The following is a 16,499-nucleotide window of genomic DNA, read 5'->3' on the forward strand; positions in this document are numbered from 1 at the left end:
GTCCGGGGGCGGGCGGCGCTTAAAGGGGCAGGCGCGGGACGGAGCCGTGACCGCGGGGGCACCCGAAGCAGGCACACGCACACACACACATACAAACAAACAAACAAACAAACAAACAAACAGCGCCGGCACTCGGCAAAATCAACTTTATTCCGCTTTCCCTCATTTATGATCCCTGTGCAGCACAGGCAGGGCAGAGGTACAACCACAGCCCAACCCCGGTTCTGGGGCCGCCCCAGCACTGCAGCCCCTCGGTGCTGGTTGCAGGGTTCAGCTCTCTTCCTCTGAAAAAGAGAAACAGAAATTAAGTGAATGCGGCTGGGGGAAGAAAACCCCAAAATGAAACCCTCGCTGTCAAGGAAATGCCACAAAGAACATAAAAAAATCAAAGCTGCCAGTTCGGGAGATTTATCCCACCTCCAACTGTCTCCTCGCCTCTGTCCAGCTTCCCAACAAACCTGCTCATCAGCCACGACCACACACTTGTCATACACAATTTACATTCCTGAGCAAATTACGCAGCAACCCAACTAACATTTCCATAATAAAATCCAGAGCAGCCAGTATAAGTTTACAGCCTAAAAATAAGCTGGGAGGTATTTTTCCTATCACAGAAGCAAGAAGTCTAGGATAAATGGTTTTCCACTGTCAGCGGAGCACACAGAGATCTCACATCAGAGATGGTTTTAGGCAGCAAAGGGAAGGTAGCAGTTGTCCCCCGGGCACCAGTGATCCTCCAAAACTCGCATCCAGACTAGCCAGTGATTGTTCAGCTTCAAGAGTCACTTCGGAAAAGCCTTCACCACGTTCCCTCAACTGTGCTCTGTCACCACGCGTTTTAAATGTGTCACCTTATAGTCACTGCCATTTCTAAAACTGCAGTCAAAAAATATCCCAGTACCAACAGAAACTAGCACCCACCCACTCCTGCAGACCTTGGGGCTGCTGAATGAAGGACTTCTTGGCAGGCTTCATTCTGCCAGACAGTGCTCTGGATCTGGAACCTCCTCCCAACTCCTGCTAAAATCAGTCCTCATCAAGTATCTGTACAGAGGCACAACCACCGCATTTCCAACTCTGCGTTGTTTTTCTTCTAGCTGAGTACTCCCAATGTCACCCACACCTTTTCAACAGAGTCCCATCCTTGGGACCACCCATTCTCCAGCCTCGTTCCTCTCCTGCCATTGCACTGGTCAGATCTGATCCTTAGCTCTGGTCTTCACCATATTATCACCCCTTTTCATCCAGACTAGTACATCACTTAAAAGCACAAAACACCAAGTATGCTACAAACCTTCCTCTTCCTCTTCTTCCTCCTCATCCTCCTCATCTTCATCAGAGCTGAAGGTGCCATCAGGCAAACTGTAGATGCGGATCACCTGCTTGTTGGGGTCCTTGAGGATGAGGTACTTCCCTTCATCCAGCTTCATGCAGATGTCAATGACGCATCGCAGGATGCCCCAGGCGTTCTCTATGCTCAGATTAATCTGGCTGGCAAATTCATTTGGCTTGAACTGCTGTGTGCCCAGGATCACGTGGCGGGCAGAATCCTTCACGTGGTAACGGGATACGTACCTAGGAGAGCAAGAAGAAACCAGAGGGTATCAGGAGATTACGCCCAGACAGCAGAACACCAGCAAGAAAAGCAGCGTGATTATCTTATTTTTGTTTTCTGGGCTGAAAAATCCTAATACTCCAACACTGAAAGCTAAGAGGATTTCCTGGCTACAAACTGTCAATCTGCAATGCACCTGGAAATCCCCAAATCGGATGGGGAAATCCCCAAATCGGATGGAGAGGTACAAAAGATAAAGAAGAATTAGCCCCACAGATAAAATTAAGCAATAGCACGATTAGCTGGGTGTTTGGAATGAAAAAGATGGAAAAGAAGCAATTCAGTGTCTGTGGATGGAACTGAGGGTTGCAGAACCACTAGAACTTAGCAAAAGCCTCTTGTTCATTACCTACAGTACTCAACTGATTTTAAGCTGACAGTTTAAAAAAGGACGCGGCCATTATCTCCCACCACCACCTAATTTCTCAGTAACCGGGCACTGAGGATCTCAATCAGATTCCTGACAGGCACCACAGTCACTGTATTTATTTCCCTTGTTGGTGACCACAGCAAAGAGGCTGAGAGCCCACAAAGACCACCTGTCCCTCGTGTGTGGGGTCAGTCACAGCTGGATGCTGAGAGGAAGCAGCTTACACCAAGCTTGGTGCACTCAGCACAAGCTTTCCTTTCTTGTCCACTCAAACACTGGGTGATTTTAGCATTACTCGTTCTGTAAATGCTTCACTCAGCCACACACAAAGTTTAATAATGGAAAATGCACCTGGAAGACATTCGATGTGAACTGCCCCCCTTACCCCAGTTTAAGATACTCTGATCCAGCCAGCAGTGCACAGCATGTCCAGCGGGCCAGTTTGTAGCTGTTGTTCTTCAGCTCCGTGGCAATGACAGCCCCTCTCTGAGAGTCCAGCTTCTGGCGCCAGTCCACCCCATTGCAATACTGAGAGGAGAATCAGAACCAGGGTCAGCCTGACAAGCCAGCAGCAGCCATCTCTTCAGCCATCTTGTCATCACACAGGGAAGCTGTCTACCCTATGGTACCATGTGAGGGAATGTGAACTGCAGCCTACAGAGAAAGCTCTTGCACTGGGAAGGGAGAAATGCAAACAACTGGGACAACATTTGTGGCACTGATTAGAAAGGGTAGTTTGTCAGAGAAGAATTCTAAAGAGAACCATAAAGAACAGACTGACTACTGTGCTGAACACCCAGGGAGACAGAAGGGTTCAAGCCAGCTACCTCACATTTAGGGGAATATCCCATCAGCACTGCTTGTTCACCAAAGCTATACTCCTTAGAGGAATGTAACACCCGGGGAACACCACCAGATGTTTGTCTTATCTTCCCTGCTGTACCTGGCATGTCAGGCAGCAGTGAAGCAGTTAGAGCTAGCTTGGGGATCCTGCTCTTCCTCACCCTCGAATCCCACTCGTTCAGTGTTTTGATGTTGATGAATGACACTTCTCCATTAGCTCCTGTCATCACTCCATCATGTTCACAGCGGACAATGAGATCTATATCATCTCCCAGCTTCCACCTTCGGTACCTGCCAATAAATAATCCAGCTGGTTATTTCTGACCTTCGTTCTCTTCCAGATCCATGTAAGCATTCAGCAAAATCCTCTCCTCCTCCATCTTTTCACTGTGAGGTCATCCATTAATCTCTTTCAAGGTAAAGCTTCTATCAATAACACTCCCAAGGTATTTTGCCTCCATATCACACTGGCATCCTGCCCCCTTGCCAAACCTGGGCATCAGAAATATCAACTTACCTGTATGCAACAGAGGCCACTTCATTTTTATCCATGTCATCCTCCACAAAAGGGTTTGGGTTGGGAAACTTGTATTTCTCCTTTCCCTGCAGATGAAAACAGCAGAGCATGTTAGGAGACAGCTTTCCTCTATTGGAAAAATATTCTTTTACAGCAACAGCAGCTGATTTTCCTTATGTAGAGAAACACCAAAACATTAAGACAGCTGATGAAAGCCTCATGCCCACATTAGTCACAGCACCATAAGCAGTACTTGTACTGGTACTTAGGCTTCATTAAGTGTACTGACAAACCTGTCGACATCATCAACGGGAGTAGGATGACTTCTCTGTGAAATCAAGGTGAAAACCTCTCTACAACAGTCACACTGCTCACCAGAAATAATCCCACCTCTTTCAAAACTGAAAGACCACTGGTATGACACAACTGTCAATTAAAATACTTCTGTGCTGCATTAAAGCAGCCTTAATGAAGTCTCTTCTTGAGACTCTCTGGAACACAGACCCCACTACTCATCACTGTTCCACCTTACCATCCTCAGACACTGCTGGGAGAAGTTATGATTGATGTAGGTAGCTTCCATGGCCAGGTTGCGTGGAGAATTAAAGGAGTTGCCCTCTTCCTGTGGTGGTTCATTGGCCGTTTCACTCACTGTCAGGAGGTCTGGGAAGAAAACCAGATGCAAGTGGTTATACTTGGGGGAGTAACTATATCAGCTTTAGTGAGTTTCTAGCCCCACATCAGAGCAGATCAATACTGAAGTTCCCCACACAAGTATCACACATATTGCAGTAATAAGCTTGTTCAGGGGGCTCAGTGTGGAAGCATGAAGAAAATTAGACCCTTTAGCTACTGCAACAGAAATTCCTTTCAGGACTTTTCCTCACCAAAATCTGAGTTGTCTCTCTTGTCAAAGAAAAGCTTGGATCCAACTCTCTGGACAATGATGTCCCAGGAATAGACAGAACGAGTGCAGCTCATCAGTGTGGCCAGGATGGCATCCGTAGCAAATACATTCCCTTGTGTCTTGGCCAGCTGTGAATACAGGAGGAGAAAACTGTTTCAGCAATAAGAACAGATACCCCTTCCCTAGGCAGGATGAGAAGTGCTAGCAAACCAGATCACTGATTTCTTCTACTGTTCTGACTGAGAAACATGAACTGGTGAGTACCACATCCGCTGCCAGCGAAGCGTAAGGTACTACCCAGCAATCCTGGCCCACCCTCACCCACACAAGGGGAAAGTAAGAAACCACTACAAAATGTTAATTCTGTTGGAAAATGCACAGTTTCTCACTGCAAATCAGGTCACTAGAGAGAAATGTCTGAGCCTTCCTCACCACCAAAAGCAAGGCCCAAGATCAGGCCTCTGACATAAGTTTTCTTCCCAACATAGCTGAAGTACTGGTCTGCTTGCCCTTCCAGAATTTTAACTTTTCCTTGGCCAGTGTTCCTAACTCTGCATTAATCCACCTCTGCCTTCCACCTAAGAAAAATATTGGTCCCAGCTAATGCTTCTTGCTTTCACCCTTTGGTCTGACGGTGACAGCTGTTCTCTAACAGCAGCACACACCGAGTTTTACAAACTGGTGGATACCTTTCGGATAACTGGGTCATCTGTAGTGGTGACGGTATGGAAGATGCGCTTAATGCTCCTCAGGAGCTTCTCGTTCCTCGTTGTAATGCGGTCGAAGGCTTTGTCATAGTACTCTAGGGCTCCACAGCACTCTCTGCAAAGATAAGAGGACCATCTGGATACCCCTCCTACAGATAACACCACCCATGAACCACACAGGGCCTGCTGGGTGTTCCGTTACCTCCCCTTGGTCTTTGTACTTCAATGAGAACGTTGGGAACAGGCAGGAGACCCTTGAGCTCCTGCTTTCCGAAAGTCCAGTGACTTCAAGGAGCAAGCAAAGGGCTGTTTTAGGAACTCACATGTCCTGTGGCTCTGACACCTCCAGATAGCGCATTTTCATCAGTCGAGGGAAATCCATCTCCTCCTTCACCTCCCAGTCGCTGCGAACTTCAACAGAGGAGTCACGAGGTTTCTGCTGTGCGGCCAGAGGTGGGACAAGTACACAGAGAAATGGAGACACATCAGGATTTGTGCAAGGGGAGCTGCCCTGTGAGTGCAGCCAAAGAAACCTAACTATCAGAGGGGGCACAATGCCCATCAGTTTGTCTACCTGTGATTTCTGGTCCCACTTCTGCCTCACTCCAAACTGCTTCTGAAACTTCTTTTGTAGGCGTAAACGATCTCTAAAATGACAAATGTGAGAAAAGCCGTGATTCCTATAAGCCACAACCACTCCTCCACTTCCAAACTACTACCAGAGGAGCACTGCTTTCAGGCACCGAGCTGCTGAAACATTTGTTGAGCCATCTGTTGATCAAGATGCCCAAGGCATTAAAAGTCTGTTCTTTGCTCTGAGCAGCTCTTTATACAGTTTTACCTGAAGACTGAAATGCAGTTTTCAGAAAGAATATTATCTCTTTAGAATGCCACGTTTATCGTCTAAATGCAACCAAAAAATTTTGAAATCCGTGCTTTTAAGTACTACTGACACCAGAAGAACACTGGACTCGAAACATCCTGAAATTCTTTGCTGACTGTTTGCTCCAGCAGATTCTGTTACTATAAGTTTGCAAATTCATCAACAGTATGTTCACACACTCCAACCAGAGCTCAGTATGCTCGTCTCTGCAGCCTCACCTCTCCTTCTGCTTGGCACTCTTTGGCAGTGTCTGCATGCTGAACTGCAGCATGTTCCGACGATCCTTGTCTCTCCGAAGGTTCCTCTGCAGAAACGACAGAAATAAAAAGGAAGACATTTCAATTGGGAAAGAATCCTGTGCTGCCGAAGCTCCCCTCTGATCCTGTCTCCGAGAACACGTACCTGTGCAAACCTCATGCGGTTCCTCTGGTACGCAGTTTTCTGCGTCCGGGCCGTGTCCACCAGCTGGAAGCTGGTCTCGTCCTCCTCGTGGAAATAGGCATATTGGCTTCCGCCGCCAAACTGTGACGAGTACTTGTCTGGAAATAAAAAAAACCATCTCAGCACCGAGGTCCTAAGAAAAAACCCTGATGCTTTGCCCCTTTCTCTCCCCCGCTCCCTTCACCTAAGTCTGATATCTCAACTGGGACTCCTGCCTTACACCTGCATGTCTTCTCCCCCTCCAAACCTCCCTTACGAGCCCGGGTAGTAAGGCAGTACAAAAACCCAGAGTAAACCCCAAGGACAGGGAGAACCCCACAGAGCTCTCCCAAGGGTAAAGCACGCTTCCGAAAGTAAGCCGCCTGTCTTGCTGAGCGTGCAGGTAATTACAGGGTGGGTGTGAGACATGAAAGCAGGAACGACGCTTGGAAGGAAACTTTGCAGAAAATAAACCCCAGGAACAGCCAGCAGACCACACGTACTTGTGTATCTTTTATCCTGGTACGTGGCTCCTGTCCAATCGGCCACCTAAGAACGAGCATAAACAGTCCAAAGTAAGTATTTACACGACATATGCTCCAGGTCTAATCCTTCTGACTCCCACCTCTGCCTGCCAGCCCTGCCAGGTGTTCACAGTGTGTTAGGACGCATGCCACGGGTGCCAGAGGAGCAGCCAGGGTAACAAAAGCGAACACCAGAGGCGGCGTGCAGGGGGGCCCAGAAGGGACCAGAGCTCACGGCCCAGCACGGCACAGGTACCTTGCCCAGGCGGTCTCCTTTGCTGAAGGGCTGGTAGGGCATGTCCTTGAACTGCTCGGGCACAGCACACGGGCCCCAGCCGGAGGGGTTGTCCTGGATCACGGGTGCCACAAACTTCGCCATTTTTTAATTTTCTGAAGGTGAACAAATGAAAAAAAAGCCCTCAAACCCTCAGCTGCCGCACGGTGTGGCACCGAAACCTGGAGCCTTGCTTCGGCACAAGCCACTGCGAAGGGAAAGCACCTCCGCCAACCAGGCCCGGGGAGGAAGGAAGGGTCCCGGTGGGCGCTGCGTGTGCCGGGGAGGGGCGGGGACGCGACCCCACCGGAACCGGCGGGGCGGGGCCGGGGGGGTCTCGGTACGCGCGGGAGGCGCCGGGGCGGCAGGGGAGCGGCTCCGGTGCGACCCCAGCTCCTCCCTCACCTGCGCGGCCCCGGCGCGGCCCCGATGGCGGCGGATCCAGCGGCGGATCCGGGAGCGGCTCCGGCGGCGGCGGCGGCGGGCGGGGAAAGGGCCGCGCGCAGCCCCGGCGCGCCCTTGGCGTCAGCGCCGCGCGACGGCAGCGCCCTGTCGTAAAAGCCGAAAACCGCCAACCCCCGGAAAAGCGAGCAGCGAGCGCGGCTGCCGTAAAGCGGCAGCGTTGTCGCAAAATGTCAACTATTAAAATTTTCTTTAGAGAACATGTTCTTTGGTGTTTGATCTTTGTATGCTTTCAAGCCTAATCAACAAGAAAAGAGGTTTAATCTGTGAAACGGGAGCTAACAAACAAGCTCCATGTGATGTCCAAGTGTTAGAAAGATTAATTACTTGACAGTAGAGCTGCCTTGTTAAGGTTTAGGGATTGACATTTTTCAGTGACCTCAGGGGAGGTTAACAAAGCTTGGGAAGAGGGATGTACCACAGATAGTGGACTCGAAGAATGCAGAATTTACAGGCCACAGAGACATTTGGCAGAAACCCCAAGGTAAGGAAGAAACTAATAAAGACAGCTCGGCAACTGTGCTGAGTCAGCTCCAACAGAGTAAAAGGTAATTCTGGCAGGGGGCGATCATGGCCACTGACCCAAGAAAGCACCGACTCCAGAGGAGAGAGAGACTGAGCATACAGACTAATTAGCATCAGCAGGGAGAGGTTCATTAACCAATAGAAGACATAATCCTAATTAAAAAGAGAATTGGGTAACTTGTAGCCAAGGAACATTAGTGGCTTTGTTTGGTAAAATGTATAAATAGCAAAAAGCTTAGGTAGTCATCATGCTGGCTTTGTGGATTTGCCATCCAGCACCCCTTTCTATGCAGATCTGTAAATAAATCAAATACCTGGGTTATGTGTGTGGATTGGCCTCTTGCAGACTGGGTGAAAGAACCTATTTTGGGATAACACTGTCATTTACTGAAATTTCGTTCCTGCTTAACCACCACTTAATAAAGAAAAATATGTGGGAGTGGAAGGAGAGTGATGTTAAGAATAGGTTAAATTTGCCCTGTTGATTAAAATGCTTGAGTTTGGCTTTTAAATGTAAAAGCTGGGGGTGACGTGTGGCAAAGCTGATTCACTTTGTACCCAGATGTGATAAAGAGGAAGAAAAGTTGGCATTCTGTGTGTGCTGCAGGCTCAGCAGAGCACAGCAGCTCAGACAATGGTGAGGTCAGAATCATCTCCAGTGCTTATGATGGCTAAACTTCCAGGAACTGTGGAACTTCTCTTGGCAGAGGTGTTCAGCCCTGTGCTAGGCAAATGCCTGTTGGGAATGCTTTTGGTGTCAATGACTTGCCCTTTGTTTTTTTCCCTTTAGAAAAACTTGAGTCCAACTTACTTTACAAATCAGGTGTTGGAAGAATATTGATCCTCAGCTTAGTCAAACACAGATTGCAACTGTTAATGTGCAGTTCCCATCTGGTAAAATTTGCTTTACAGACATGTGATGGAGTTACTGTGAGGTCTGGTTGGTAAATTCCTGTTTTCCCAGATAAAAATGGAGATAGAGGTTAAGAGATGACTTTGATAGAGAACAGACTTACAGGACTCTGGACAAGAAATATGTCAATAAAGTCACATGCTAGGACAGGAAACATGACTTAATGGTGTGCCTCTTAATTTTCTCACACACACAACTTCTTAAAATAAAAACTGTATTCCAAATACTGCAATGATGCTGTGGAAAATCAGGTACTTTTCAGGCTGTAGTTGTATGACCATTCAACCAACATTTTGTTTTTAGAGGGTGTTACAAAAACCACTTGACTCTGAGAATTAAAGATGTGTGAAGAATGGGAATTGCACTTGCCCTTGCTGTGTTCACAGTGTGATATTTGAGCTTTCCCATTGTCCCCGATGGCTTCCCTGGACCTGCTGGAAGGCAGACCTAGGGCTGGAAGTTGGATTCAGCCCTACAGCCTCTCTAGGAGACCATGAACCAGTGATTTAATACAGCAGTGCCTCGAGTCTCTGTCTCTGTAATTGGGTTAGTATTTCTTCTCAGGGAATGAGGACAATAAATCATTAAATCCCAAATGTTCTCATGCCAGAGTGATTGAAATTTTCTCTACCCCTAAAAAGAGCAGGATCTGGTTTACAAATCTCTTTAGCTCACAGGCTAAAAAACTCTTTAGAGAATTTTACTGAGTATCTTTTACCTAGGAAGAGTCTAGATCAATATTTTCCAGGCAGAGAGGCTGTGAATTTTCTTCTTGATTTTCCACTTGTGATTTCCTACTCGAGAAAGAGCCGAAGCTGCAGCAGTCTTTGCTTTGACAAGACACCCTGCCATTAATCAGAAGTGGGATTATTAAAGTGCCTCTTCCCGCTAGCAAAAAAAAAAAAAAAAAAAAAAAATCCACTTATAGAAATACAGTTTATAAAATACAATTTGTAACTGTCTCACCTAAACAGCCTTTTTGGAGACAAACATCATTACAGCTGGAACTGCCTCGCTTGTCACTTGCAGTGGCTCAGTGGGATGCCAGCTCCACAGTGCCTGTCCCTTGTCCCCCCAAGCTGGACAATGGGCTTTGTGGGCTCAGAGGGACTCTGATGGTGAGGAAAAGAGGAAGAAGTTCTGAAAAGAGGAATAGGCTTAGGAATGAACAAATGAAGAGAAATAGACTGATAAAACAAAATTCTGTGTTTTCCACAGTTTCCTCTTCATTCCCGAGCCTGCATGAAGTGCATGCAAGAGAATGTAGTGCTGCTGCTGTCTACCAGACATGGCAGATCATGTGCAGCTTGGTCTCAGCCCATCAAATTTCCTTTTCTGGTGACACCGTTGGATATAGGTGTGGGTTGGAGGACATGGCATGCCTAGGGAGTGGCTGGTGTGGGATAAACACTCTCCTAGGCATGGATCTAATCCTCCATTTTCTTAGCAAGGAGAAGAATTCTATGAAAAAAAAAATACAGTCTTAAGCAGGGGAGATTTTCTGCCATATTTAGAATCATAGAGTGTTAAGGGTTGGAAGGAATTTTAAAGATCCTCTAGTCCCAAACACTCTTGCCATGGGCAGGGACACCTCCCACTAGACCAGGTTGCCCAAGGCCTTATCCAACCTGGCCTTGAACATTGCCAGGGTTGAGGCATCCACAACTTCCCTGGGCAACCTGTTCCAGTGTCTTGTCACCCTCACAGTAAAGAATTTCTTTCTAATATGCAGCCTAAATTTCCCTCTTCCAATATGTAGCCATTAGCCCTTGTCCTATCAGTACAGCTCCTGATGAAGAGTCCCTCTCTGGCTTCCTGGTAGTCCCTCTTCAGATACTGGAAGGTTGCTATGAGATCTCCATGAAACCTTCTCTTCTCCGGGGTGAACAGAACCAACTTTCTCAGCCTGTCTCAGGTCACATTTACTAGGAGAGGGAGCAGGTCTGTCTCGCTTCCCACTTCACACCAGGCACTGCATCTCCCATGTCCTGTTGGGGCCCCACAGCTCGGTTTGCCTCTGGTCCTGCCCTGCTGACCCCACACTCTGGTGCTGCTGCAAACAGTTCCCCTCCTGGCCTCTGGTTTTCATGAAAGGCACGTGAAATACGTCGCTTCCTGGAAAAGTACTCCAAATACACTTGCCTTGCAATCATTTGATCCTTGATCCATAATTTCAGTTCATCAGTTAATTAATCATTTAATCAGTTAATAAGACTAATCACTCTTCCCTGGGAGATGCTCATGAGAACAGCCAGGATAAATTGCTCCCATCTGTTTCTCCGTTCTTGTCTCCCACTTCTCTGGCTTTGGGCTCTATGCTGGTGTTAGCAGGCTCATAAAAGGGGCTCATTCCAGCACCTTAGATGTTCCAGTCCAAAACCTTCTCTGCCATCCATCTCCTCTGCAATTTGGGGCTCGGTGGAGAGCTGCCACCCCATGAGCTGGCACTGCATTGAGCAGCCTCCTCCTGCTGAGAGAGGATGATACACAGCTCAGGCAGTGTTACCAGGGCTTGCCAGGTTTAAGTGAAAGTGAGCAAGTCCAAGCACCCAACCCATTAGGGGCCTTTCCTACAAAATAGATCACCTCTGCCTTGAAAAAGCTTTGGAAAGCCTTAAGATGGGTTGCTTTCCAGCTTGTATGATGGTACTTCCAATCAAAGAGGCAACTGAGGATTGGAAGACTAATGTTCACATTAAAACACTATTTCCCAGTAGTTCTTTTTCTCATTGTATAAAAAAATGCATCAAAAATAGACAGTTGGTTCCTTTTCCTCACTAAAGACCAAGCACACCGTATGCCCGTGCCATATGCTTAGACTCCACTGCCCCGTGCTTCTTGACAAACCCAGAAACCAAGAGAAATAGTCTTCAGCCTTAACACCTTCCCACTGCAGGGAACCCTGATGTTCACACACACCTCCTCAGGTCAGATTCCTCTTCCGCAGTCATTGTCATCATCTTTAAAGCAGCAAAACTTACTGCTGGCTCCAGGGCTTTTGTTGTAACCAATTTTGCCAAAATGTATGAACTGGTTCATGCCCCGGACCCATGTTCACAGGCTGGGAAGCCTTCCTTCCTTCCCTGGCCCTCCTCTTTGCATCCCATCTTTTCCGTGGCACTTTTATCTGCCTCCTCAGTCTGCTGTTCTCTCAGGCCAGCTGATTTGCTGCAATGCTTGGCCTCCTTTCCAAGAGCTTCATTCCACTCGCTGTTGTCCTGGTTGCTGAACTATACACCTGTCCTCTCGTCTGGTGAATGCTCACCAGATTTGTCAAGGAAATTCTTGGTTGTATTTCTAGGAAAATCCTTAATTGGATTTTCAGGAACCCTGGTGCTTCTGTAGGCTGGGCTCAGAGCCTGACCTTGCACTGTCTGCTCCTTCCATGCTACCAGAAAAAACCACAAAATTTGATGTATCCAAAATTGTCTTTCTGTGAATTAGTGCTGTCTCTTGCCTGGCTTTTACTATTTTTGCCACCAGTGTCAGAACTCTCCCAAGGTTTCTGTAGCTTTGACCACATGAATTGTCGAAGAGGCAGTGTGTGTGTCATGCTGCATCCTCACCCTTGGCTGCTGAGCACTGCCCTTTCCAGAGCTGCAGAAGGAGCCCAGGGCCTGCTGCCTCTCCTCAAACTGTCAGCAAGATTGTCTCCTTTGATCTGCACTCAGTGCTGGATTTTATCCTAGCAGCCAGCAGGCTAATTCCACAAGTTTATTCTACAAAGCTCAATTAGAGCAGCTGGTGCCAGCAGCGTCCCTGCTGGCTCCAAGCCTGCATCAGGAGAGGAAGGCTGGTGCAGTGGCTGGGGTATGAGCTAGGGAGTCCACAGGCTCAGCTGCAAATCCCTGCTCTTTGGCTGTTTTCTAGGCCACACCAGTAAGCTTCTGCAGTGGGAGCTTGTCACCTCCATGCTGTGCAGGGAGGGACAAGATTCCCTGCCTGACTGGAGGAGATACAAGCTTTGGTGATGGGCAACCGTGTCAACAGAGGCTGCTGCTTCTGGGAGATGCTGCACAGAACCAGCCAGATCTACAGCAGGGAAGAGGATGGGGCCCTGGGTGGTGAAGGCACACAATGCCTTCTCACCACTGAGTTTGCAGTTTGCTTTTCACCTGCTGGAGCCCCTCTCTGTGCCCTGCGATTATCCAGTGCCTGAGTTGTATGCAGCACTGTCCTCAGAAGGATCTCAATGTGAGCAGAGCTGTGAGCAACATGGGTTTTCTTTCCAAGGGCCCTTGCCCAGCACAGAAGCACTCACGGTTATTTCCTTCAACATCATCAGTGTTAGAGTAACTTCTGTGAAAAATCAGAATCTTCTGGGGCTAAACATGCTGTGCAAGTGCTCTTGCCTGGCTGGTCTCTTCTCTGGAAGGCTTAATGTTTGTGCCAGCCAGGAAAAGAGGTCTAAGCGGAATATCAGAAGGCAGAAAAAGAGTGCAAGCAATTTTTGCTAGGAAACACAGTTGAACCCTATTTGCACAAGACCTAGTTTCAAGGCAATAAGGGGCCAAAAGCAGATGCTACCTATGTATAACATACTGTTCCCTTCCCAGGGACTGTCAAGAAGGTCCCGACAAAAGAGAAAGGCAGCAAGGGATAAGCAGCAGCCTAACAAGTCCATGGTTGCCATTCCCTTCTCTGCTCCTTGGTAAGTCAGGGACAGGGCTGGCCGACACGCTTGGCCGCGGACAAATGTGCCTCTCGGGGTACAGGGAGTGCGGAGGGTACAGGGAGTACGGAGCCTCGGGGCCATTCCTTCCTCTCCTCTTGAGCAGATTTCAGCGCCATCTGCTCTCTTCTGTCTTTGGAGGAGTCAGCCGGGTGCTTTTGTCCCTTCTGGCAAAGCTGTGCTGCGTATGTCCCCCATCGGGCGTCAGGTACCCCGAGGCAGCTGGGACGGATGCACACTCTCAGCCTTGCTCCAGAAAGCTCCCACTGCAGCAGTCCAAGGTCTTTCTTTCTCTCCTTTTCCCTGTCTGCAGCCTGTTCCTCTGGATCAGGCACTTCCCAAGGTCACAGCTGACTCCCAAGGTCAGGCCCAGGCTTTGCATTTGGCCCCTGCTGTAGGGGATGGGAAAGGGTTTGGGCTGGGAAGGAACCTTCCCTTCACCCCTTTTCCCCCTAAGGATCCACAAGCAGCACCAGGTGCTCGAGGGAGAGTAGCAAGGGCAGAAGGAGACATGGGGCAGCCATGGGGCTCCCTGACCTTGGAAATGCTTTGTAGAATGACTCTTTTCTCTGCATGCATGAAGTATTACCCCACTAAACACTCCTAGATGATCCCCGGCCAGGCACCAGTCGGAGCTGCAGATTTAGAGTAGGAGAAGTGGGGGGACTTGGTGATGATAAGCAGCTTCCTGGGCCATGCTGCCTCCAACCTCATGGCCACACCAAGCTCACAGTAAGAGCTTTGTTGTCTGCCCTCCTCTCCTAAAATAATACCTGCCCCTGTGCTGCCCGTCACAGGGGGGACTAAGCTGAACCCCCAGGTAAATTATGTCCTTGTGTCCCATCTGAGCTGCTGTCAGGAGAGGGGGAATGAGGGAAAACAGGTAGTGAGGAGCCCTGGAAGAGTGGTAAAATCCGCTGGCTACTCCTGTGCACCGGGGGGACACCGGGCAAGGGTCCCAGCGCAGCATCTTCCCTGGAAGCTGTGGGGCTGTTCCAGCTCCCGCACAGTGCGGCTGTGAGGCTCCGCTGCTGTGCCGAGCTCGTCCCACGGGATGGCACTGCCTGCTCAGGAACACGCGGCCCGGCCGGCGCTCCTGGCAGGCATAAATGCAGCAAATTAAACGGTGCTGGCAGATTCTGATTGACAGGTCCCTAGAGAGCAAAGTGCCTTGTTTTTTCCATCCCCGAGGGGATCAGGAGCAGCAGGAGGAGCAGCAGCAGAGAAAACCCTTTCCCAAGCCCAGTACTTTGCCCTTGTGGATCTGTTTCTGGGACTCAGCCCATAGCCGTGTATCTTGGCCCCTTTGCTGAAGCCGCGGGTGTCGGCCAGCCGGCTCCTCCACTGCGGGCGTTCCGCAATGTCAAGAGCTGACCACTGCAGAGGACGCCGAGGCCCGGCCCTCGTTGCGTACATGAGCCGTGGCACCCTTGTCTCTCCGAGCCCAGGGTGCAAGGCCTGGAGGTTTCAATAAAGGGCAAGCGAAATGAGGCCAGCAGGGTTTGGCGTCATTCGCACGTTACTCCTCTCTACGGTGTAAAATTGGCACAAGTGACAACACTCTGCCAGAATGGTTCACGTCTGTGTTGGCTCTGCCACAGCCAGGTCAAAGCTGGGATTTGCAGCCAGGAAAATGGAGGCAGTCACCCAATTTTTGCTGCTGCAGTTGTGGGAAGCAGCACGGCCCATTGGGGTGTCCTGGATCCTCTGTCAGGGTCCTCAGTGCGGCTCCATGTCTGGCAGGTCCTCAGCACCCCTCTACCGGCCAGTGGTTGATGGCTTTAGTAAGGTGTAGCCACCATGGATGCTGGGACACCACAGATGTCCTCCCTACCCTTGTGGCACACATCCCCAGTTAAAGGTCTTTTAATGACCACGTCCGGGTGGCAGGGCCCTGTTCCCTCTCTTGGGCTGGAGGGGAGTTTCTCATCTCCATGGGGCATCTTGGTTGCACAGCTACGCTGGAGCTCTGTGGAGCCAGCAAACTGTGGTACAGGTATGCTCAGCTTGATCAGAAGTTCTGTAAATGCCCTGCCTGGGTGAGGAGCTGCACACTGCACAGCAGCCCACGGGTGGTCCAGCTCCGTGCCTCAGCTTAGCGTGAGGAGTGACTTGTTCCCCACTCTTGGGGGTAAAACTCAGGCTGGTGTCATTTAATTCACATCTGCTTAATGTGCATAGGTCCTACTCAAATTTTATCCTCCATCTGCCACTCTTCTGTACCAAAACTGTTGCCTCTTCTTTCTGTCTCTCCAGAAGGTGTCCAGAAGGGCCTGGGAAGATGAGGGGATAAGGCCCCAGCAGGTGGAAGGTACCTGGGAAGGAGATGCCAAGATGTCTGGACCCACCTCTACCTTTGGGGATACTTCCAGGACATTCACATGTCCTTTGCTGTCCTTGCTCACCTAGCAGCTTTAGTTATGATGACTGTACCTCTTCACAGACCCTCCTCCTCCATCAGCTCTCCTTCTCAAACCTTTCTGTGTCCTTGGCCTCGGTGCTTGGCTTTTGAAAGGCGAGCTGTGTGGCCGTCTCCTTCCCCCGTGGCAGTCCTCACACACAAGCAAGACAGCAGGCTTGCGTGTCTGACGCTTGGCCTCTCTCTGTAGTCATCTGGCACAAAAAATTATCTGCAGAGAAAAATACTGGGCTCCATACCTGGGTCTTAATATCCTCCCTCACCAAACCATAATTACTAATTACCACTCCTGGGTGTTTAAACCATTTGAATGATGCAGTTAAATGCCCGATGTTAATTTAATAGCCAAGTATCTGGGTTTCCCCACATGAGGAGCTCTCAGAGAGACTCCCACTGATGCAAAACGCAGCCAGGTCTGGCTGTGGTCCATATGAGAGAGGCAGCAGAG

General features: G+C 49.3%; 1 protein-coding gene across 3 annotated transcripts; it reads right to left on the bottom strand.

Annotated features, from left to right (window-relative positions):
• Window positions 1-129: 129 nt before the first annotated feature.
• Window positions 130-7,581, bottom strand: EIF3D (eukaryotic translation initiation factor 3 subunit D). Of its 3 annotated transcripts, none has more exons than XR_010999394.1 (15): window positions 7,466-7,581; window positions 7,043-7,176; window positions 6,766-6,811; window positions 6,245-6,381; window positions 6,061-6,146; window positions 5,534-5,606; window positions 5,283-5,398; window positions 4,942-5,074; window positions 4,233-4,380; window positions 3,878-4,008; window positions 3,346-3,431; window positions 2,929-3,119; window positions 2,371-2,513; window positions 1,295-1,575; window positions 130-284 (listed from the first exon to the last, which is right to left on the bottom strand). XR_010999394.1 is itself a non-coding variant. In XM_068191138.1 (15 exons), exons 2-15 carry the CDS (start codon window positions 7,163-7,165, stop codon window positions 271-273), a joined length of 1,644 nt encoding a protein of 547 aa, XP_068047239.1. In that variant the 5' UTR covers window positions 7,166-7,176; window positions 7,466-7,576; the 3' UTR covers window positions 130-270. The 3 variants fall into 3 exon arrangements, 2 of the variants coding, with proteins under 2 accessions (XP_068047239.1, XP_068047238.1); XM_068191138.1 differs by having other exon boundaries at window positions 2,990-3,119; window positions 5,283-5,395; window positions 7,466-7,576; XM_068191137.1 differs by having other exon boundaries at window positions 2,990-3,119; window positions 7,466-7,575.
• Between the last annotated feature and the right edge of the window lie 8,918 nt (window positions 7,582-16,499).

This window comes from Anomalospiza imberbis, chromosome 5 (assembly GCF_031753505.1).
Source record: "Anomalospiza imberbis isolate Cuckoo-Finch-1a 21T00152 chromosome 5, ASM3175350v1, whole genome shotgun sequence".
Taxonomy (NCBI): Eukaryota; Metazoa; Chordata; class Aves; order Passeriformes; family Viduidae; genus Anomalospiza; species Anomalospiza imberbis.